Source organism: Polyodon spathula, chromosome 14 (genome assembly GCF_017654505.1).
Source record: "Polyodon spathula isolate WHYD16114869_AA chromosome 14, ASM1765450v1, whole genome shotgun sequence".
NCBI lineage: Eukaryota > Metazoa > Chordata > Actinopteri > Acipenseriformes > Polyodontidae > Polyodon > Polyodon spathula.
The window spans coordinates 38,018,125-38,041,514 of record NC_054547.1 but is presented as its reverse complement, the minus strand read 5'-3'; the positions used below and the strand labels follow the sequence as shown (position 1 = coordinate 38,041,514).

General features: G+C 39.6%; 1 protein-coding gene across 9 annotated transcripts in view; it reads left to right on the top strand.

The window, feature by feature from the left end:
- LOC121326710 (tumor protein 63-like) overlaps positions 1 to 23,390 on the top strand; it is a 61,041-nt gene that overhangs the window by 13,846 nt on the left and 23,805 nt on the right. For 5 of the 9 annotated variants that reach the window (XM_041270114.1, XM_041270113.1, XM_041270112.1 and 2 more), the window contains exons 2-3: positions 6,324 to 6,419; positions 6,864 to 6,999. In XM_041270114.1, coding sequence (XP_041126048.1) covers positions 6,324 to 6,419; positions 6,864 to 6,999 — 232 coding nt within the window. Of the gene's footprint in view, positions 1 to 6,323; positions 6,420 to 6,863; positions 7,000 to 20,294; positions 20,483 to 23,390 lie in introns of those variants that run through there. The other 4 variants (XM_041270115.1, XM_041270120.1, XM_041270119.1 and 1 more) reach the window with 2 other exon arrangements.

Genomic DNA, 23,390 nt, shown 5'->3' with positions numbered 1-23,390 from the left:
AAATCGACAAAAACGTTTCCCCGCCCTACTAGTAATGAACCTAATATTTTTGCAATGCACAACATTGGTGTTTTAACTACTACGGAGCGCAGTCTTTTATAGAAGATCTTTATCGATTGTAGTTGTAGTTTGTGTGCTTTGTTTAAGTGTGCACTAGTTTAATTGTGTAAAGACTGTGTAGTTTGTGTAAAGAGGATCAATAGTGGCATACTGTGCTTACACATTCAGTAAGTCATGTTTCAAGTTAAAACTGTGTAACTAAAACAGGGGGACACTGATAGTCCCCTTCATGGGAAGAACACGTAGACTGTAAACAGTCTGAAGCTTGATTATTAGCACCACTGGCCAAATTTGGGGTATTCCCTTCACTCAGCAGTAGGAACCTGTGGTGGGTTTTCTTATTAGGTGGAGAAATATTCACCACAAAAGTCACTTTAAAACATATAAAAGTAACTTTTTTATTGTATTTATTACAGCACTGTGATTGTTCAGAGTTGGTCAGGAGTTTTGATTGACATTAGTGGTAAGTATGGGTGTTCTGCTGTACAAAGGATAATAGCTCCACATTGCTTTTCCATGCACACTGTACCTCTGCAAACTACCATCCTGTCTTGAGAACATTTGTTTGAATAAGTCTGGCTGATTTCTTCAGCCGTCTGAGGTAATCCTAGTTTGAATAAAGCAACATCAGCAGTTTACAAAACACTGGGTTAACCAAGCACCCAGGGCAACAAAACAGCTCTTTAATTACCAGTGGAAGCCATAAACCTGCTGGGTGCAGCATTCATATAATTATCAACACAGGGATTCATCTTTGAATCCCAGGGCAGGTGCTCCTATACACAGGTGTTGTCAAAATAGAAATGAAACACACATGTCCTGGTCCCTCACTTCATATTTCTCAGGCTTAGGGATAATGCTAATGGAGAAGGGGATGCAGTATCCTTTGTTCTTGGTTTGTGGCAGCTACATGCATTATGGTTTTGGGAACACTAAAAGTATACAGTACTATACTAACAATACATAGCTCAGGCTTCTGTCAACATGCCACTGGCTTCCCAGCTCTGTGCGGATGCATTGTTTTGCTGAGACAGAAAGGGAGGGTGTTTGCATCGTCTGAATGTGCAGTCCATTTACAGCCATTCACGCGACACTAATGAAAGCAAACAAAAGCCAGTGAGTGAGGGAGTGGGGCAGCTGACTGTGCAGCGAGCTTTCACTGGCCCCGCAGCACCATTGCTCGTTCCGAGACAAGCACAGATTGATGAAAGGGGTTCCTGCTCGGCGTCTGCAATCGCTTTCCCTGCTCCCCTTTTCTTGTGCAGAGGAGCTTTTCACTTTGAATGGATTTTAGTTACTGGAAGGCAGCAGAGGAGGCGGCTGGCCGGTCACCGCACCTATGTTTTGTTTTTAAAAAAAAAAAACAAACAAAAAAAACCGTTGTGACCTCCTCCTGTACCCTTCTCTCCTGGGTTTGAGGGAGGGAGCTGTGCAGCCTCCCCTACTCCAGCTTTGTGCAACACCTGTAGTTCCTAACAGGTGAAATCCGGGGCTGCCGAACAGCAGGTTCCTCCACAGCCTGAGCCTGTCTGTACCTGCTACAGGTTCAGCAGCACCTCACGCTGGAGCCACTCTGAGGGATATCTCAAGTTCCCGTCTCTTATGAAGAGGGTCACAGTAACCCACAAGCCAGGGCTTAATGTATTTGAATTGGAGCCCATATCCTGGCCCCAGTCTCCTACTGTAGCACTAACACTAGATATTCAAATAGGGCTCTACATCTGCAATAGACTTGCACTGTATTTAGTTCATATTTTACATTTGCATATACAGTATTCAGTTGCAGTGGGCTACAATGTATGTTGGGGGGGGGGTTTGAAACCTTTTTAAAAAATAAACATTGTTAATTTTTGAAGTACTGTGCCCTTTTAAGGATTGTTTACAGTTGTGCTCTTAGTATTGACCTGAGAATGCACTGACAATCCGTGCTACAGTTATATACAGACGACCTGAGAATGCACTGACAATCCTTGCTACAGCTATATACAGACGACCTGAGAATGCACTGACAATCCTTGCTACAGCTATATACAGACGACCTGAGAATGCACTGACAATCCTTGCTACAGCTATATACAGACAACCTGAGAATGCACTGACAATCCTTGCTACAGCTATATACAGACAACCTGAGAATGCACTGACAATCCGTGCTACAGCTATATACAGACAACCTGAGAATGCACTGACAATCCTTGCTACAGCTATATACAGACAACCTGAGAATGCACTGACAATCCTTGCTACAGCTATATACAGACAACCTGAGAATGCACTGACAATCCGTGCTACAGTTATATACAGAAGTCAGAGTATAGCCCATAAATACTGGAAAAAACCCTTTCCCGTTTAAAAAAAAAAAAAAAAAAAAAAAAAGTACATTTCCCAGTGCAGCGTCCCTCTGTCCTGTCTTGTATTATATTGAATTCATTTGAAACTTAAATCAGCCCCAATTTTGCATTGCAGCACATTCCCTACAGTCTATTGGAGACTTACGCTTGCAAGATTGTAAATGATTAAAAATGAACGTTCTAGAACAACTTCCCTGAGGTTTGTTAGCGGGATTGTAAATGCTTGTTAGCTAGCACAGTTGCAGGTAACAGAGGATTTAAAAAATAGAATTGTAAATTGTGTGGAAGAATTTTAACTTTAAAAAAATGAATGTAAAAAAAAAAAAAAAAAAAAAAAAGTCTACACACAAAACCCTAGAAGAATGTGCCTGGTTTTGGTTTGCAAAGGAAAGAAGATACAACTTAAGTGTGCAAGTAGTGCGAGAAAAATAACACCCAAGCATTGTGGAAAGTAAATGAAAACAATTCATTTAAAAAAAAAAAAAAAAAAAAAAAAAAAAACAGGTTTAAAACTCAAATAGCTAAAAATAAGCACCAAAAAATGAAGTTAATAAACAGAAGCCCTAATTATTGTGCATTCTCTTCTTGACACTTGCCAGCTCCCTAAAAAAAAAAAAAAAAAAAAAAATATTTCTCGCTGGTGTGTTTTTTTTTTTAAACTTTACACTGTAATTTGAACTCTTATTCTCTTCATTTTAAGAAACTGGTAATGGATTTAGATAGTGTGAATTTCTTTTATATTGGAAATTAAACTTTGTTGTCTACTATTACAGAGGATACTGGACTTTACTATTCTGCGTTTTTTTTTTTTTTTTTTTTTTAAAGTTAAGGTAACTAACTGTTTTGGTAAGAGTTACTGTGCTGTGTACACTGATCTGTTAGGGTTGTCAGAGTAACACATGACACAGTGGTATCATTCTGATTTTGTTGTTTTTATTATAAAGCAAGCTTCTGAAATGCTGTGGTTGTGCTTCATCAAAGATGTTTATGTTGGAGAGTCGGGTATTAATATCTCACTGGAGAGAGAGTCTGGGGGAATTCCGACTGCAGTTTAATGCCAGATCCTGACAGCCAAACCCCTCCTCCAGCTTCTATACAGCTGTACATCAACACATACCAAGAGTCTGCAAAGCCCTACAGAATGATCAGGTAGCACAGGGGAATTCCAGTGTCCAGACACACAGGGACCGGGGCTGTTAGCGGAACAAGCCAGCTTTACACTGCAAACAGCATTTCACGTACCTGCGCTCCATAATTGTGCCCAGGAATGTGACTCGCATTTCCTAGGATTTTGAATCTTATTGGTGCAATTTTAATTTAAAATGGAATTTAAAATATCTTCTGTGGTCCCACTTTCAATGTGTATCTATAGTGTTGTACTGTATTATACATATGTGCATATCCCAAAGTATAGAAAAAAAACACAAGAAAGGGAAGTGGGTCCAATGATAATATTAATAATGCTGGTTAGAGGGGCGCCAGTGATAGTATTAACAATGCTGGTTGGAGGGACTCCAGTGATAATGTTAATGCTGGTTAGAGAGGGGCATTGATAATGTTAATATTAACAGTTAGAGATAGGATTTTAAGTACTGGTACAATTTATACAAAGCTTCAATGTCAGGATGAATGGGCAGTTTAAGAGTTAGGCACGTGAATGTCAAACCCCTGTTACATGTGCCCAGGGTGGATATACAGTAGGTCATGAAGATGCTTATTATGTTAATGACTGCTTGCATTTACAGCTGTGGAGTTGGATGTATGTTACTTACATACTTTGTTTTATTAAGCATTTGGTCAAATCTCGCAATAGTGCCATTTTATTTTCTACTGTAGCTGTTGCTGGCCAGTTAGTGTTCCTGGTCACTAACCGTGTGGGTGAAGTTTGCACGGCCTCCATCCTAGAAAAACGGGAGCAGCATTTTGCAACAAGGGTTATAAATCTGTCTTTTGGAAATTTCTGGTTTGCTTCACTTTGTAAAACTCCAAGCCCCTTTGATCCTGACAGATCTGTGCAGGTGAGGCAGCTATAGCTGTAGGTGTATATTCTCACAACATACCTTGGAACAGAAACTCCTCCAAAGGGTTTTTATTTCAGCCCGCCAGAAAGACGTTTTCATATATAAAGAACCGGTTTTCAGATCATTTCATGTGGCATTTTTATAACAAATATGATTATCATTCTGAGTGTACCTCAAACATGGTTTATTTTTTAAAAGGCAAAGCTTCAAACAATCTTAAACAACTGTCCAAAACACAGATTGTTTTAATCCTACATGCCAGCATTGTATTATTTTTTTTAAGGCAAATCAAACGTTTCATATTTAAAAACTTTTATTGTTCATTTTTATGGCTCTTGTTTGTACCAAATGTTACTAGCGCTGAAGCAAAAGCTTGTCAGATGTGCTGGTTAAACTAGCTAACCTGGGGCGTGGGTCTAATTTAATATGGTTTGTGTTTGAGAAGGTTTGGGCTTTATTCTCACGTTTCAAAACAATGATAAAAACAAAACAGTCTAAGTAAAACGCAAGTGAAAGAGATACTTCATCATATGCATTGTCCTAATATATCATTTGCCTGTGTGTACGTACTGTGTGATCCTCTATTGTTTCTGCTTACTTACTATTCCAGAAACAAATTGCTATAAAAGACTGATTGTGTGAAATGAGATGACACTGAGTGTTGCAAACCCATATAGAAGTTTCCCACAGTAAAGCATGGGAAAGCACAGGTAAGCATTAAGACCCAACTTGTGGGATCAGTCAGCAGCTGGAAATCGGACGAGCTTAGATGGCCCAAATGGCCTCCTCGTTTGTACGTTTTCTTACGTAAAGCCCAAAGAGGTTTGGTGAAGCAAATTAAAAAGCATGGCAAGTTATGGTAAAGGCATAGCATAACCATGGGAAATGCATGGCAGAACTGCAGAATTACAATGAAAATGTACCGTAGTAAACTTGTAAGGAAAGTGTCCAGTGCACAATGCTTCAGCTATGAGCTTCAGAGCAGAATGCACTGCTAAACATGCTTCCACATGAGGAGTCTTTTCAGAGGCATCTTTGCTGAAATAATTAGTAAGCATAGAAAAAAAGAACAAAGCAGGACCATTAGATAATCATACAGATCACACGTAATAGGATATAGAGATGTAATAGCAGGACGATGATAATGAAGAATCACTTGAAGCTCTTGTAAACTGAAATATTCTGCCAGAGTCATACAATACAGTGCATTTGTATTCCCAGCTCCCTAAGGCTTTTCAAAACTGGATTGCTACCCACCCTACTTTTTATTTTACTCGGCAGTTTAATTGGTCTTGCCTTCTCATTTTCTTGAAAGAAATCTTTACACGAGACAGAGACTGCTGTGTGCACAAACCTGGAAGCTGTTGTAATCTGAGCTCTGAGCGCATGCGGCAGCCAGACTTCGTTAGTATTGTACTTGTCCTTCCTTTTAACTGCGTGCAGCTTTCAGGACATTGCAACAGACTGCCTTGCAACAGTTCATGAGAGGTGCTGTATACAGAGCCATTTACCCCACGCCAGGTCGCATGCACAGAGTATGGCTGGTTTCTCAGCTTTGATCTTGTGATGTGGAGGCTGACCTCTACAGGCAAAAGAATGTACTTCAGGCATACTGCAGATGGAACCCATGGTTGTGTGATTTGTAGAGAATGGCTGACTTGTAAAATTTATCTCTTACATTGAAATAGTTGAACTTCACAGCTGGGTGTGTTCTGTACTTTGTTCAAGTCAGCATTTTACAACAAATGGGTTTGATACACACTAGCAAAATAGTACCTTTGAAAACAAATGTTAATGGTATAAAATGAGGACAAATAGTTGCATAATTTCTGAAATCCCAGTTGTGCTAAATATTATGTATATGTCTCCTCTTTTTTTTTTTTTTTTTTAGGTTGATGAACCAGTCATCAGGGATCTACCGTTCTGCAATGACACAGTCCCCGCACACAAGTCAGGTTTTTAACCAGCTACTGGGAATGCTGGACCAGTGAGTACAATACCAGTCTCTTAATGCACGCCTCCTGTACAGTATGTCAAGATTCAAGAGTCAAGATTCCAGTTCCATAGCTGTTTCAGCCATTCCGCATTTTAATGAGCCTAATTTCCGTACTGTTTTTTCTAAAAAAAATAAGTGAACCTGTTTTGAATAAATAGTTAAGTTGAAGTAGAAGCAACTTTTTTTCATTTAATCCAGTAAGCTCTTTCAGTCCAACCATGTTCTTAAACATTGAATTTAAAATCTAGAATAGCGCTGGAATGGACTAAAAGAGACACAACCTAGACAATAACCAAAAAACCTTTGGTGATAATTACGGCACTGTATCTTACAGGAGGTAAGAACTTGGATTTTCAAAGCATGGTTATCGTCACTCTTCATTGCGATTTCTGCAGTGATTCAAGTCCGGTTGTTTTGCCGTCCCCTGTTTCTCAGAACCTCCTTTCACTCGGTTCAGCCGATCGAGCTGGACTTCAGTGAGACTCCTGAGAGTAACTATCCCGGGAACATGATCCAGATCAGCATGGACTGCATCACCATGCAGGACCGGGAGGAGGCAGACCCCCTGTGGGTGAGTGAGCACCACAGCAACAAACACTCATTTATAGACATTAACTTTCAGATCGCCACCCCCATCTCTTTGCCGAAGTTCATTTTGACTGTAGTTTATTCCGTTCTCTTAGTTGAAGTGAATTTCAGCGCCGATTACTTATAAAAAACAAACAAAAAGTCACAGCAAAGATAACACATAAAACAGGAATGCGCTGGAAGCTGATCAAAAGGGACTTCACTGATACTTGTTTATTTTGTCACTGCAGTGCATTTGCTAGAAAGTGCAAAAAAAAAAAAATTGCTTGACCACGTGTCATTAAAACTACCGCATGTGAAATGTTAGCGATGTTTTTCTATTCTTTGGATTTTGTGTTAATCCGTATTTTATGTGCATGTAATGCGATAGCTGAGAATCCTGTGTTTTGAATTGCATGCATGAGCGATGGAAAGACCAGAGTGAATACAGACTTCACTGCCAGCATATCCATTTCAGCCTGTGACGCCTCTCCTGCAGAGGTTCCGAGTCACACAAGTCTGACAATGCAGGCGGCTACAGGTTCAGCATGAAAGCATAAAGAGTACTTGCAGTTTATTGTAGTAAGTATAGTTGTAGTCTTTTGTCTAATTTACTTTCTTTGCAAGATTTTTAACAACCAAGCGAGCAAACAAGTGTTATGTTGTATTGACTTTTTAAGAACATATGTTACAAACAAGAGGAGGTCCGTTTGTCCCATCTTGCTCATCTTGTTTATTGATCCGAGCAAGAACCTCATCAAGCCATTTCTTGAAGTAACCGTGTGAATCAGCTTCCACAACAGTCTTTCATTTTTTCATTCCTTGCTCACGTTTTAGGGCACTTCTGCTTCAAGGAAAGTATTTCTGTAAGAATTAAGAGATTCCTTGTAATTGGATTATTTGAAGCTGGCTAAAATGTCATTGTTCTTTTTTTATATGTAAGAAATAAAGAAAATGGTGTTGCTTACATTGTATTGCTCTTTCTTACCAGTTTTATTTGAATTTTATAGCTGGCGTCAGTGACCTTTTGAATACACTGGAACTTGTTTGCAGCAGTGTGTGTGTATATGTATGTGTGTAGTTAAACAGCAAGCTTATAACCATGCTGTAGCAGTAACTGTGTATTAGCTTTTGCAACTGCAAAAAAATGAATTTGGCAGCCATTTAACATGTACTAGACATAAGATCCAAAATATCGCGATAGTGTCGAATATCATTACACTGAATCTCTTGCTTAGACTCGCTTGCCTTTTAGTTAGAACCCTTTCTGTTTTTAACCATAGCAAATACATTTAAAGGGGATTCACTTTTCGAATACAACTCAGACATGTTGGTAAGTCCCTGCAGATAAAGTGTCCGTTGGAATTTCATAGTTAAGCTTCGCAGTTCTGCAGTGCAGATTGTGGGGTTCCCCTTGTCATGCATTCACTCAGCCAGCCCAGGTGCCTTTCCTATTGGCGTTACCACCTTCACTGGCTGTGCTTCAGACCAGTCAGAGCGTGAACGTTGTTGCATCTTTCTGAATGAAAGATTTCTCCAGAAACGTTACAAAAGAAAGAGGAAGAGTCTTTCATAAATAGATGAATTGAAAGGCGACCAGTTTGGGTCACGATGCTAACATCTCGCAGCCTCCAGCAATGGTGAACAGAGGAAGAAAGTAGCATACTTCTTCTGAAGGCCATACAACTGAAGTATAACGTTTGGCTTGGAGATATTGGAATGGTTTGGGAACCTGCAATAGAAAAGGAGATGGGCTTTGTCGATGTAAGTTTTACTTTCTTTTTCTCAAAAGTAAAAAGTCAATTCTAACAATTTCTTTTCTATAAACTGTAGTGGTTAGTATACAGTATCTGTAGTTTTTAAACAGGTTTAGATAAAGAGGAATGTGTCTTCTGCATATATCTAAGAAGTAAACCGTGAGGGGAGCACAAAATAAGAATTAGCCATTTCTGTAAACTAGCATTTTGGATAACAGCATCCTGTTCATTTAAGACTTTACAAGTCGTCAGCCCTGTCCTGTACTGGAGTTTGCACAGCTTTGTGAGTCGATGTGACCTTCACACTTCATTTACTGGGTATTATAGGATTTTTTAAATAATTTTGTTCAATTTGTTGAATATTTTAAAGGTAGAGTATATGATATAGTTTGAGGGTTATTACCCTTTGAGCCCAATGAGAATATATGTAGACATTTCCTATAAAGCATGATTGATGTGAACACCATGTGGGAAGTAGCCCATTTAACAAGGACAGGCTCAGGAGCTAGGAGCTCAGGGCTCAGGAGCTGTACATTTACAGGAATGTGCGCAGGGGTAAAACTGGAAGCGTGTGGGGAAACAGTAACGATTCTATTCTGTGTTTTTCTGCAGATTTCAAAATCTCAGTGACAGCAAAAATAAAAGTGAAGCCTTGCTGCTGGTGTAAAACCGTATCTTTTGTCACATATTAGTCTTGGACAAATGAAGAATCTGAAAAGTCTAGTATCAGACTATGGAAAGGGCTGTACTGTAAATGAGGCAGCATGAAGTACAGCAAACCGCTATAGAGGAGGCAGAGAACCACAGATCTAAGCTAGATTTGAAGCATTCTCCCTGCAGGCGAGGCATATCGGTATGATGAAGCCGACCCTTTAATGCCCTCCACCCCCACCCCCTCTCCTGCCCTCCAGCAGTAAGGCGTGATCCAGGGAGCATGCCAGCAGTTAGCAACAGCAGCAGCAGCAAGCACTGTAACTGAGTTGGCTGTTGGAAATTGCAGAAACATCCTTCCTCTCAGTGTGATTTTTTTTTACAGCACTTGCGCTGACTAACATCCTTTTGAACAAACCTTTGACTGGACATAGCCCTTTTCTTTTCTATCTATTTATTTATTTTTTCATAGGCGTGCCTCTTTATTGCTCATTAGAATACAGCTTGCAGTTCAGTGCCACCGGGGACATGTTTGCATTGTGTGGGGTTTATGTTTAATCTGAAATTCCTTCTCTTGTTTTTCATGGCTGCAGGGCAGCAATTTAAAGCAGCACCTGCCGCCCTGCTGGGATTTCAGCGCTCGTCTGTCATTGGGTGTCTGTTTACTGGAGGAGGAGAGGTGCACCGGGCAGAATAACATGAAGGAATTTAGCAGAAACGGTGGCAGGGGAAACATAATATCTTCTACAAACAGCTGATTTTATAGGGAGATAAAGGGCAGATCAGCTGGAGCATGGGGCTCGGAGAATGCAGGGACGTTCATTCGCCCCTCTGTTAGTGAGCCTGTTGCTGGCATTTCAGATGGTTTCAAAGTGAAGATGCAGTTATCTCAGGCTGCAATTCCACTTGAGATAGGAATCGCCCCTCCCAGTACACACGCACTGCCCTCCAGCAGTGATTACAACACCCTCGGAGCTTTATATACACTATAATGTCACCTTACAAAAACACCATAGGTATTTATTGTAGGTGCTGTGCTCATATGTAGAATCTTAGTCATAAAAAAAGTTAGAAAACAGTCCTGCTGATAACACTGGAGAAAAGCTTTGACAGTTACCCACACTGTGTCTTACTTTGCCATTTATCTATTTATTTTTCCATTTTTAGGGAAGTCTGACAATGAGCTGTGACATTATTCTGATAAACAGAGTTGCATGTGATCAATTATGAGGTTGGGTTTTTGAACCAATAAAATATAGTGCCAGCCATCCAAAAAGAAATAGACAGTAACAAAGGAAGAGTACTGTAAATAGCTAGAGTGGAGAGCTGGAAATGGTTTGTAATGCGCTCGCCCTGGTGCAGTCAGCCACTGTGACTGGAGAAGCCTTGTTGCTTTTGGCTGTTAATGCTTCTGTATGTTCTGAACACTTTGAATTGCACTGACAAGCCTAACGTGAACAGCTGGCTTGGGAGGTGTGCGTGTTGTAGCTTACTTTCTCGGCAAACAGCTTTCAATAAATGTGTCCCCCTTCCAGACGGGGGTGCGGCTCTGGCCAGTCACTTGGTGCTTTGCACAGGTTTTGCTTGTCTAGCGTAGTCCTGTCGTGTGTTTGTAGTGCTCAGTAAGACATGCATTCAAGGGGGCACGCTTTTTGTGTGAGCAGGTTGTAACGGAAACAGACCTGCATGGGTTCAGGAGTCTGGGGCTGCTGTTTAAGAGAGGTGAAAGATTTAACTCTTTCAGCACTAAGATAACCCTAAGAAAACAAATTAAGGAGTTTCACTGGAAAACAAATGTAGACAGGCACGTGCCACATTAGTTTATTGTCCTGCTGATCTGGGTGCAGCTATCTGGCTACCTGTAGAGTTCAAAGAGTAGATGTTGCCTCTATAAAGATACATACTAACCCCCCCCCCCCCAAAAAAAAAAAAAAAAAAAAAACAAAACAAAAAGCAAAACAACTCTGATACTTAAAACAAAAAACAAAAAGATTAGTTCTCTTTTAAACTTGTCCCATGAGATCCTTTTAACCCTAGTAATAATGATGGTAATTTATAGAAATAAGTGTTTTTAGTTGTATTTTGTTAATTTTCTTGTAAATCAATCAAGGGCATGCGTGTTTATTTTTTTTATGGTTTAGATTTTAGATTAATGTGGTGCTATACGTGGTTGCTGTTGTGGGAAGCCATTACAGCCCTAGTCACATGAATCAGGCCAGGGGGCCTTCTCAACCAAGTCTCTTTCGCAGTTAGATTCCCTTGGTAGAAAGAATGGTGTGTTGGGAAGGTGTGGGTCTATATGGGCCGAATGACCTTGTCTTGTACCCAAACATTTCTTCTGTCGTGTAAATTTGCCATGAACCACCGGTGTGTGAAGAATGCTTTTCCTTACTGTGTGACAGACCTGGATGGAATCTCGCTGTTCCACACTGGTGTTTCTACAAGTATGTTAATGCCTTACAGTGCTGCTCAATTTCCTTTTGTCAGTTTAACTTTTAATAAAATATCCTGGACAAATAACCTACTACAACTGGAGGTGTATCCTGGATTACTGAATTAGTTCTTCAATAAATTAATTACTCCTTGTCATTTTAACACGTAATTTTAGCTTTACTAATAAGGATAATAATGAAGCAACTGTCATGAAGTAACGATCCTTGTGTGTAAATTCTGCTAGTTATATGTGTAAAAGCATGCCGTAGTAAACAGATTAAAAGCTTTCTCAAATAGCTCATATCGGAAGCCAAGCCCTTATGTTCCCTCACACACTAACAGGTTTTCCATTTACGTTTTCTGAGTTTCCGTGGAAGCTGGGCGAGGGAAGTGGATTCCTCTCAAGTATTTGCGCCTCTTTTTTTTTTTTTTTTTTTTTTTTTTTTTTTTTTTTTTGAAAGCCGTGCTTGCAGCCCGGTTCATTGGAGAAGTCGTCGCAGAGCTACCTCTCAATAACAGACAGGGCAAAAAGCTTTTGTTTCCCCAAACCGGTTTCCTGGTTCAGTGTTGTGAGAAATGTCAGGTTGTGTTGCAAGGTAATATATCTCCCCATACGTTTAAAACCCCTATGAATGTCCGAAAACTGTCAGCATTTGGCTGAACAAGGACCTCCCTGGACATATTTGTTGGGGGGGGGGTTTGGGGGGGTAAAGAAAACAGAAACAGGTGGAACCGCTTCATATACAGGGCCTTGTGTTGTTCACAGCATTTCAAAGTGCTGTAGTTCAGTGGGCCGTAGTTTCAATGCATTTTCGCCATTCTTTCATTAACTTCTATTTTTATTTTTTTCTGTATTTTTTTAAAGGAGAACTTGGATTATGCTCTTGTAAAATTAACCAATGTTTTACCCCTTTCAAAAAATAGTTCAATAAAGAATGTTGTAAAAGCTTTTTAAAAAAATGGCATTGTGTGTTTTTAATGAAAGAAAAATAATCTAAACCATGTATTTAAATGGCATGTTGAGGTTTCGACAATTTACTGTGAACCTGCATTTTACTGAGCATTTATTTATTTATGTATTTATTTATTTGTTTTAGGGTGGCATTTTCACAAACTAAATGATCACGTTGTGTATATATTTGTATTTCAACCCAAACTGCAGTTCAACAGTAGTGTTTAGAAATGATTATAAGGTACTGTGTGTGTGGTGGTTTTTATTATTTTTTTTTTTGTTTTGTTTTTTTTCTTTTGGAAGTCTTCGACGCTACCCTGCTCATTTGCCTGTCTAAAAAAATAAAAAATAAATAAATACTTTCATTAGTCTGGGCAGGTGGACATGTTAACTGTTACCATGACATCAAAACAATCAACTGCAAATCTGAATAAATTGAAAGAAACACCAAGACCAGTTCTTTCTTTAACCTGTCATTACCTATTTAACTGCATTCTAATAACTTTTTATTATTTCATTTTTATGATATTAACATAGAATTTGGTTTATTTAAATACAGTATATATTTCTGTATATACTCCCATCTACTTCAGAGTTGAGGATTTATGGGTGAATGGATCAGACACAGGAAAGATACCTTTTTCTTCTTGTTTCTGCTGTACTTTTCTTGAATTTTACATTCATTTGCTGCACCCTTTAACGAAGGATACAGTTCCAGCATTGGCTGTTCTTTTCAGTGCCGGTGGTCCTGAAACCCCCAAGTACATTCCCTTGCAATAAACTCCACCAGTATAATGCAAGCCGTTTGTTCAGGTGCAGCGTGCAGAGAACCATATATTGATGTGATTTTAATTTTTTGCATAACAAGTAATTCACTTGTTGGACCACCATCAGTTTTTCTCTCTCGTCGCCCTATTGGATGTTGGTTGGGGTGTCCTCTGCCAAGCAGGGAAATCTGATATCATGTCATTAGGGATCAGATGGAATTTTCAGGTGAGTGGGTGTTGGAGACACGTGAAAAGGATTTATGGTGGTCTTAAACCTGTATCTGTTCCACACAACTAAAACCACTGTGTCAGCTTACTCAGACTCGACTTCTTTAACTATGATCATCTCTCGAGTAATGCCAAGGACTGGCCATATCTCTAATCAGTGGAAGGACAAACAAACAAGCACCTCCATTGTACGTTGCTGGCAGTGATCTCCATCCCTTTGAGGGATAACCAATTCCTTCGTCCTGTTCCTGGCACTGAAGGAGTAGAGTGTGCAAGTAATGACTATTTACTGTTTCTTTTTGAAGTTTAAAAAACTGAGCTGAGATCATATTTAGTTACCTGTGCTGTCGTTATATATCATATATGACAAAGCCTTGCCCATAGTCTTGGTTTAGTGTTTCTTAGTTTTGAGTATGAAATAGAGTTGGGCTTTGAGACTGGTTGAGTTGGTATAAAGCCAAATGGCTTACATGAGCGCTACAGTAATGGGATTGTAGCCACAAACTCGTAACATATGGTATACTGATAGACTGTTCTTTTGAAATAGTAGCCTGGGTTTAATGTTTACATAATTCTCATATATTTGTTTCCTAGACCGGTCCTAATCCATGCTCTTTCAGCTTGACATTTTAATAAATGATCATCTGTCAAATTTTCACAAAGCTGCCCATGTGATTGCCATGAATTTGCACAGTTGCTGGGTAAGAAATTGTCAAACAGTGGATAAAAAATACAAAAGATGAGTTATCTGTTTTAACCCTGTAATGCCCAAGTAGTTTAGCATGGAGAAAATCTTCTGTATGTTGGCTTTTGAGTCTAGATTTATAAACCCAGTATTCTGCACAAGGTGGCCCAGTATTGTCTTACGGTATGCGATAGACCAATGTGAATTAGTGTTCACTGATTCCGTGCAGCTTTGGGTGAGCATTGACTCCTTTTTACAAGCTGTTGTCATGTAAGATCTCTGTACACGGCTAATTGTCAAAACACTTCATGTAAAATATTCAAGCACTGTTGAACATACAAGAATATTTAGAAACACTTTTCAGAAAAATATTCTTTAATAGGGCCTGATGCAATGCAATGAACACAGTATTGCCTTGTTTTATTTATTATACATTCCAAAACAAGTGAAAAAGGTTAGAATAATAAAGGTGCAGTTGCTCAGTGTAGGCTGCGTTTAATTGCTTGTGTGCCGATTTTCATGACCGCTGCTGTCCTGAGGTTAAGGAATGTGTGTGAAACCCTGTTTGTGTGCCAGTGCTGGATTTTCTCAGGGATGACGTTGTTTTTAAAGAGCAGAAGTGTCCCATGGGACTGTCACCCGTAGCGTTTCCAGCCAGGCTTGTTCACACAGTGCTTTCTGCCAGTTGCCCTCCAGCAACTCTTTGATAGCATCACTAAACCTTAAACAAAAGTTCTCGCCAGGGAAACCGTTGACAGAGGTTCAACCTGCCAATTTAACTTTTCTTAAGAATTGTTGCTGCATTCGCGGTTGCATAACCCAATATGAGAACCTGGTATTTGGCAAAACCACAGCTGTTATTATTTACTCAAGTCATCCATTCATCCTGCAGGAGAACTTTATGCTGTGGTAATTAAAGTGACCACTTATGGGACCAGCAACAGGTACTGCAGATAGCATCGTGTCACTCAAAACCAAGAAGCAGCTATCAATAAAGTTTCAAATGCGTGCCTCCTTAAAAGCATTTGTAGCTTCTGTCAGTGCTGGTGGAAGTTCCTGTGGCTGTAGGAAGTGGTTTTCAAGCTTGAGTAGCACGAATTGGGATCACAATCTGGTGTGTGTGTGTGTCATCACAGGGGTATATGGAGCGCAGAGGAATGAAAGACCCGATATTCTTAGCTTAGGAAATGGAACCAGTGGATCCTAATGTCATCGTGACACTCGGAAGATGAAATCGCTGATTGCATATCAATATTTGGGTGCGGTGCCCCCTTTATAGTCACATGCTGACTATGTCCTACTAGCTGTGTTTTGTCCAAGATGTAGAAACTTTCACGGCTTCATTTGAAGCAGCACAACAACAAAAGCAAAGGCACCTCTTTTTGAATTGTTTGGCTCTTTTTTTTTTTTTCCAACACTTCAGAAAAGACATGGACAGAAAAAAATGTGAATGTGTCCCCTACTGTATCTGTGTGTGCATCTGCACAGTCTGAGCCACATGCCACCAGAGGGGATTCTGGAACTCTGCCAACAAGTGTGCCATTGTGGCCAGGTTTATTGGGCTTTGTTGATACGCTGCTATAGTACTGCACCGGTGAATTGACAAACTATAGGTGACATTGTGATGCATTTGGAACTGATTGATTTGATCTGGTTTGTTTGCAATATAAGTTACATTTATGAAACCCATTTTATTAAATTAGAAATAATGTGTTTCATGAAAAGCTTCATTGCCGCTACCTGTTTTAGGAAAATGTGTGTGTACCTGAAAAAAATAGTGGCTTTGTAAAACGTAACATGCACATCTCTGAATATAATATATTTATTTTATTAAAATATATACAGTCAATACTTTGTGCATTCAGCTATCTAAACCTTTGTTTTTGTCTCTGTGACATTGCTCAAAAAATCTTAAGGTAATGCTCCTTGGAATTGATTAATGGAGCAACTGAAAGCAACAAATTAGTAGCATGTATTGAAAGCCTTTGGAGAGCAGGAAGCAGCATTCTGTTTTTAGAAGTCCTTTCATTATCCTTCAAGGGTCTTGCCTCAGTCCTTCCTCTATTAGGCTGCTGTATATTTTATAAAGCAGAGGGCCAAAAAAAAAAAAAAAAAAAAAAAAGGTTTCGGGAACACATACCCCGAGGAGTAGGGTGTGGTGTGCTGTTGGATTGATGTGTGTGACTCCTGGCCTCAGGATATCCAGGCTTCTGATGGCTGGTTTGGTCTTCCAGGTGATGCACGTTCTAGTGGGAACTTTGTTGTTTCGTTATTGTGCTCCACCCACCTGCCTGCTAACGCAGCCATATCAGCAAATCCACAGCATTGTGGCCACAGCCTAGTTCTCTGTATATTGGGTGACACAGCGATTCTGTGAATTGGTTTAACACCACAGTTTTCTCTAGAAGGTGTGTGTTGAACGCACTGCAGCTGTAGCGTCAGCAATGCCCTGGGCCCTTTCAGTGTGTGTCACTGTTTAGGTAACTGGGCCGAACGCTCTACTGACGCCTCTGAAAAACTGCCTGCTGCCTCGGTGAAAGAGGAGAGGTTATTTTAGACCCGAGACAGTATTAATTCTCCAGTGGCAGCTGCCCGAGACAACTCTGCAGATCTGAAAAAGGAGTGGATTGATTTGGTTCTGTTTCCACTCTCTCTTTCTTCAGCACTGTCTGAGGAATTGGAGGGGGGGGGAGATATTAACTGTTAATAAGCCCTGAGGGCCGCTGTATAGACACAAGGCTTAACACATGGATCTGGCGTGTGGACACATTCTACAAGAGTCACAGGTCAGGCAGGCAGGCAGGGAGGGAGCCTTGTCTGGTTGAAGGCACACTTTTTCTCCAGGCTCCTGTGAAACACTCCAGGACACCTGGCAGGGCCAGAGCTCGGCAAGCACACGCCACAGTGTGGAATCTGGGGCTGAGATGCCGTTAATGTTTTTAACTAGATCTTTTGTCCAGTGGAACTCTTATTTGTGTTAGCAAAGCCATGAATGTCACCCCACCTTCCTACTTCGTCTTCCTCTTTCCGTCCTTGGGATAAAAAAATAAAAACAAATGTATGTTTAAAGAGGCACACCCTGGCTGGAATGTCTAGGTTTTTCATTTGATTAAACTAAATAAATACATACTTTGTTGGATCAAGCCCATTAGTTGTCTCTTTGGGTGTGTTTTGTATCGGTTACAATATCAATAACATTTTAATAAAAATTTTCATAATCAGCTAATTAAATTTCATTGTAAGCAACTTCTTAGAAAAACTACAAGGGCCTGCTAAACTGCTAATCTTTATTTTTGCAAAGTTGTTAATTTGTATTGCTACAATCCACAGTAAGTTTTAAACACATATAATAAAATGACAGCGCCTGTAGAAACTCTTTTCACAATTTGTTGTGTCAGTGCCGCAGATTTTTTTCCACTTATCTACACACCATACTCCACATTGTGAAGGGAAAAAAAGTTGTTTATTGAGGGGGGAAAAAAAATTATATATTAAATACAAAACTGAAAGATCATAATTGGATAAGTCTCCACCCCCCTGAGTTAATACTTGGTGGAAGCATTTTTGGCCACAATTAAAGCTGCGAGTCTGTTGGGATAGGTCTCTACCAAATTTGCACATCTAGATTTGGCAATGTTTGACCATTTTTCTTTACAAAACTTTTCAAGCTCTGTCAGGTTCTTTGGAGCGTTGATGGACAGCAATCTTCAAGTCATGCCACAAAGTTTCGATTGGATTTAGGTTGGGGCTCTGTCTGGGCCACTCAAGGACATTTACCTTTTTGTTCCTTAGCCAATCTAGTGTAGCTTTGGCTGTGTGCTTTGGGCTGTTGTCATGCTGAAAGGTGAACTGTCCCAGTTTCAGCCTTCTTGCAGAGGGCAGCAGGTTTTCCGCAAAGACTTCTGTGTACTTTGCTCCGTTCATTTCCCTTCTATTCTGACAAGTGCCCCAGTCCCTGCCGATGAGAAACATCCCCATAACATGATGCTGCCACCACCATGGTTTACTGTAGGGATGGTGTTCTTTATCTGACTCGAAATTGTGTAGATTAAATGAAAAAAAAAAAAAAAACTCGATGCATTTTAATTCCAGGTTATAAGGCAACAAAAGGTGAAAATGTTGAAAGGAGGTGTAGTCTTTCTGTGTGTGTGTGTGTATGTGTATATATATATATATATATATATATATATATATATATATATATATATATATATATATATATATAAATATATATTATATTAGTGTATAGTATATATATAGGTGGGGGGTGCTGTATATTAAATATGTAAAGCCGCTGGGCATGCCTGTTGATTGCGGAGGCCTATTGATTTATGTTGTCATCATGTGTTCTCTCCTTGGCAGGTGGTCGTTGAGGAAGAAGGCATTAAAATATGTGAAGTAGATGCTTATTTAGTTTGTTGATGGTAAGACCATCAGTTAAAGGCGAAGACGGCAGATAAACTTGATGCCCTGAGGAATGGTGTTTCAGCAAAGAGGGATCTGGGGAGCAGAAGAATGTAGCCTGTGTCTGTAGTCTGTGCCGTGCTTAGAGAGGGCACGATCCTGTTATTGCTGAGCCACACAATCAGGTTAGTGACGATTCTAAGGCGACCCCCACCCCCCCACCCCCCCCCAGTCGGAGAACCCTAAATCATGTAGTGGGATTTATAAAAAAGAGCGAAGGATTCTAGTAAATTCCAGCATTTGGTAAATATTAGAAGGTTCTACGGAAACGCTATCCTCTTGATTCACTAGTAGAAAGCTTCGTTTCGTACAAAGAACTTCTGAGAACAAGAGAATTTGTTTTTTTACAAGTAAGGAGCACTTCAGTTATTGTTCCTAGGTAGTTGATTGTTCACATATTTCCTCTGTGCTCACTTGATTCAAAACGGGGCCCTTGGAAGGTATCTGTTTTGTTTGTGTGTTTTGCTTTTATTTATTCACTGGACTTGATCACAGAGACTCTTCAATGAAACAAACAGGCTGAGGCATTCAGATGGAACATTGCCACTCATTTTCCTTCCCTTAATTTTAATTGCACATTTCTTTTAAATAAGCAAATATTTGATTTATAAGTTGTTTAAAAGAGTAAGGGTGCCTCCTATAATAGTTTAAAACCATAGAAAGTGTAATAAAGCATAGGTAAGCTGTATAGCAGAGATATACAGTAAAACAGATTAATAAACATGACAAACCAGGGTACATGCATTGTATAAGCTTGGGCAAACTACAAATGGACCATGCAAAAATAAACTGTGTAAACTTGTATTCGTGACAAGATCTTTTAAACCTTGCTAGAAGAAAAAAGTACAGCAAGTGAAACCAGACACTGCATTACGACAGTTTATAAATGCATTTAAGAGCCCTTCCCGTATGATGCATCCTAAGGAAAACCTTTGTTTTTCATGTGTATTGTAATGAATTTGTTTTTAGTACGAAAAGGGTCGATTTGCAAGCATCAGGCAAGGTTTATTTCTGTTGCAGTTCAGCTTCATAAACTTCAGTCCAGGCAAGCATTGTACTGGAAAACCATAACCTCTTTGGATTACAAGGTAAATGGTTGAATTGTAGCTGTTCACAGCTTTGAACCACTGCTTAATGCATATTCATATTGTGTATGGAGAAACACTGGGAGGTGGGGAAATAGGGGCAACAATTGCAGTGGTGTTTTTTAGTGGAAGGACATTCTAAGCTTTTAACATGATGGGAGAGGCCTAAGGTGCAGTGAGGAGGCAGGTGAGAGATTGGACAGGTAAAGAAGAGCTAGTCCCTCCCCTTACCTCTACCTGGGGTAGGTTATATAAAGGAATCTCTTTAAATGCTCTGTAGAAACACTTTGCTAGTTCCATTGCACCTCTGTAGATCACACACCCAGAGACACTGATATAACTTGATAAACAGGGGACTAGAGGAACTGAACCCTGGAGCCAGAGGAGCAAACAGCAGCTGCCCTGCTCAACCTAAGAGCTAACATGTTGTACCTGGAAAACTCCGCTCCAGCACAGTATAGCGAGGTAAGAAAAGGGGGTTCAGCGCTGCTCCCAGTGGGGGAATGTGACTCGGTGTTCCAGGGATTGTACTTGTTCTCAGTGTGTATTGGGACTCAAAAGCTGGATGGAATTTGCAAGTAAAGCTGAGACCCTACTATGAAGATTAGACTTTAAAACTGGTTGAGATAGTGTATTAGAATTTTAGCTGAAAGTGTATTGCATTTTGTGTAACTGTGTGTGATTTTATATATATATATATATATATATATATATATATATATATATATATATATATATATATATATATATATATTATATTTATAATTTAAAAATAGGACTTAAGTATGAATATTTAAAGTTGTATTTGGGGCCGGCCTAATAATTTAACTGTATACATGATTTTGTGAAAAAAAATTCTGAAGCAGTGTTTGCAGAACATCTCCATTTAATGTGTGTTATGGTTTTTACAAATGTATGTAAAAGAAACCTAACACTAGAAATATATGCTTTTATAAGTAACACAGCAGTTCAAATACAGACATTGCTTGAGACTGTGTACTCAATCAGTCTTTATTATATGTAGCGCCTTTCATAGTGGACAACCATCACAGAGTGCTAAAGTAGATCTGCTGTACGTTATGCGTTTGTAGTGGCATTACCTTTTAATAACACTCTGTTGCGTAGACCAGATGTAAACACCTGGAATGGAACGGTGTCCGCGTACACCAGTCCCCACTGGCCTGTCTCAAGTCAGATAGGCAATCTGCAGAAGAAATCAAAACTGTTGATGTTAAACAAAGGTGATCAGAATCTTCTGGAAAAATGTGTAACTCCAGGGCAGACCTGGCAAGCTGAGGGCAATAACAGTAGAGCCCATCACCAAACTGGTGACGTGCTCAGCAAAACGACTGACAAAGAAAAGCTGTCTGGTCTTGAAATGGAGGCTAGGCATCAACATGGCGCTGGTGCTGGAGAACCCAACAGATGTTGCTTCATTCCATTAGTTTGTTTGTTTTATTGCAAGTGTTGACACGATATTCGTTATTGGTATTTTGAGTGTACTGCTTGTTGATTTTTATTCTACTGTGTGATTTGCTTTTTATTTTTATTTTTTTTCTTTATGCAGTTTTGGCTTAACTTAATGTTATACTCCTATATTCTTTAATAATATAGACATTATTTTATATTGAGGTGGGTTATTGGTGTTCTGTTTTGATCATAGTAGTTTTGATGCCAGAATGCTTTGCATCCAGACCTAGAGTAGCTGCGAACTGCTATGTAAAGTGGATCTGAAATAAACTTTAGAAAGTTGGTAGACTTTGAGAGATGAGCTGTGCTTTTTGTTCAGGTTGTTTGGACACTAATACGTAGTGATTGTATTTGATTGTAAAGCGGCATACAGGTAGGCAAATACTGTGGTTTCAGAGATTCTGAAGATGCTATTTGCATGTTGGAATGAATCGCTAGATCTGCCAGTGAGGACGGACGTGGAAGTGCCCTGCTGTGATTTTTTAGCAGATTAGCAGGGAGAATTGGAAGAGCAAAAAAAAAAATACAAATTGAAAACATTTCTGAAAGTGTAAGGCACTAGCAGCAGTTGTAAATTCAATTCTTCAGTGAGCTGTTTTGTCAGGATAGGTCTTGTTATGTGTGTGTGTGTTTTTTTAATGTATAAACGAGGATTGGGGATCATTTGCTCTAAAGGTAGTAATTAAATTTTTCATGGCCCTACCATTTTTACTATAGGTAACAGATTACTATTTGTTTTTGTTAGCTTCTGAATATCTTTCTGAAATATCGCTTGAACACTAGAGATGAAATAGGTCAAATATTTGCATACATGTTTATCGTGTTGACAAGTTAGAAATAGCCCTAAGCGTCTAATCGGGATCAAAACCGTGTCTTACCTTGAGAAGCCGGCGGGGGGAGGGGAGGGGCAACCTCTCAACCACATTTTGGACTGAAAGGGTAGGGTAGTTTGGATGTCATTGATCTGTGTCCTGAAGTAGCAGAAAATTTTCGCAATTCTTCCAGCATATTGGTCTAGTTTGACTTGACTTTACTTCATTTGATGACCAAAGTGATTGGAGAGTGATGAAGGCCAATATTGTGGTTTTGTGGTGTTTTTATCAACTAGGTTCTCTTTAACTAGGTCATTTTTGAGCTGTGAAGTAACTATACAATGTTGTAAAATGCATGTTGACAGAGTGCATGCAGTGCATTCTGGGAGCAGTTCATTCCAAAATGTCGGGTCATGATGAGTGAACCTCTGTTTGAGGAGCAGCTGGGCGTGGACCTGGGGTTTGAGTCTAGGATGAGTCCCGCCCTCTGCAGTAAAGTGCAGAGAACTGGTAGCTGTAAAAAAGCAATGTACCACTTGGTCTGATTTGTTTGTATGTTTGTTTTACAAAGACCTGTATAGGAACCTGTCTGTTTTAGAATAGGCACCATTTGACTTTGAGATGGCACCCTTAAAAGTGATGTTGTAAAGAGCCTTTTAGTGCCCTTATAAGGGATGCAAGGCTGTAACCGGAGCACAACGTCATATTTAAATCATATCGGTGGACAATACTGTATCCAAGACAGAGCCCACTGTGCTGTTTTAAAAGAGAGAGTGATGGGCAAACACAGGGAGTTTGTACCTTTTTAAAAAATAGTTTGCACTGCCGTAATGCAGATGGCCTAATCATTGACCTGGATCCAGGCATTCTTGCCGCACCCCTGGGAAAAGTAAATTGTTGTGAACTTGCTAATTACTACTTTCAGTGTTTCTTATTCCCATCTGCATTGTTTCTCCACCATTTAAACAGGTCAGGATCTGGGCTATGATTGTCTTCAGTAGGAGAATGTGATCATTTTAACACAGTAGGGTTTAAAAAATAAATAAATAAAAAATGTAAAACTGTGAGACCTGATAGGTGGAGCCATGAGC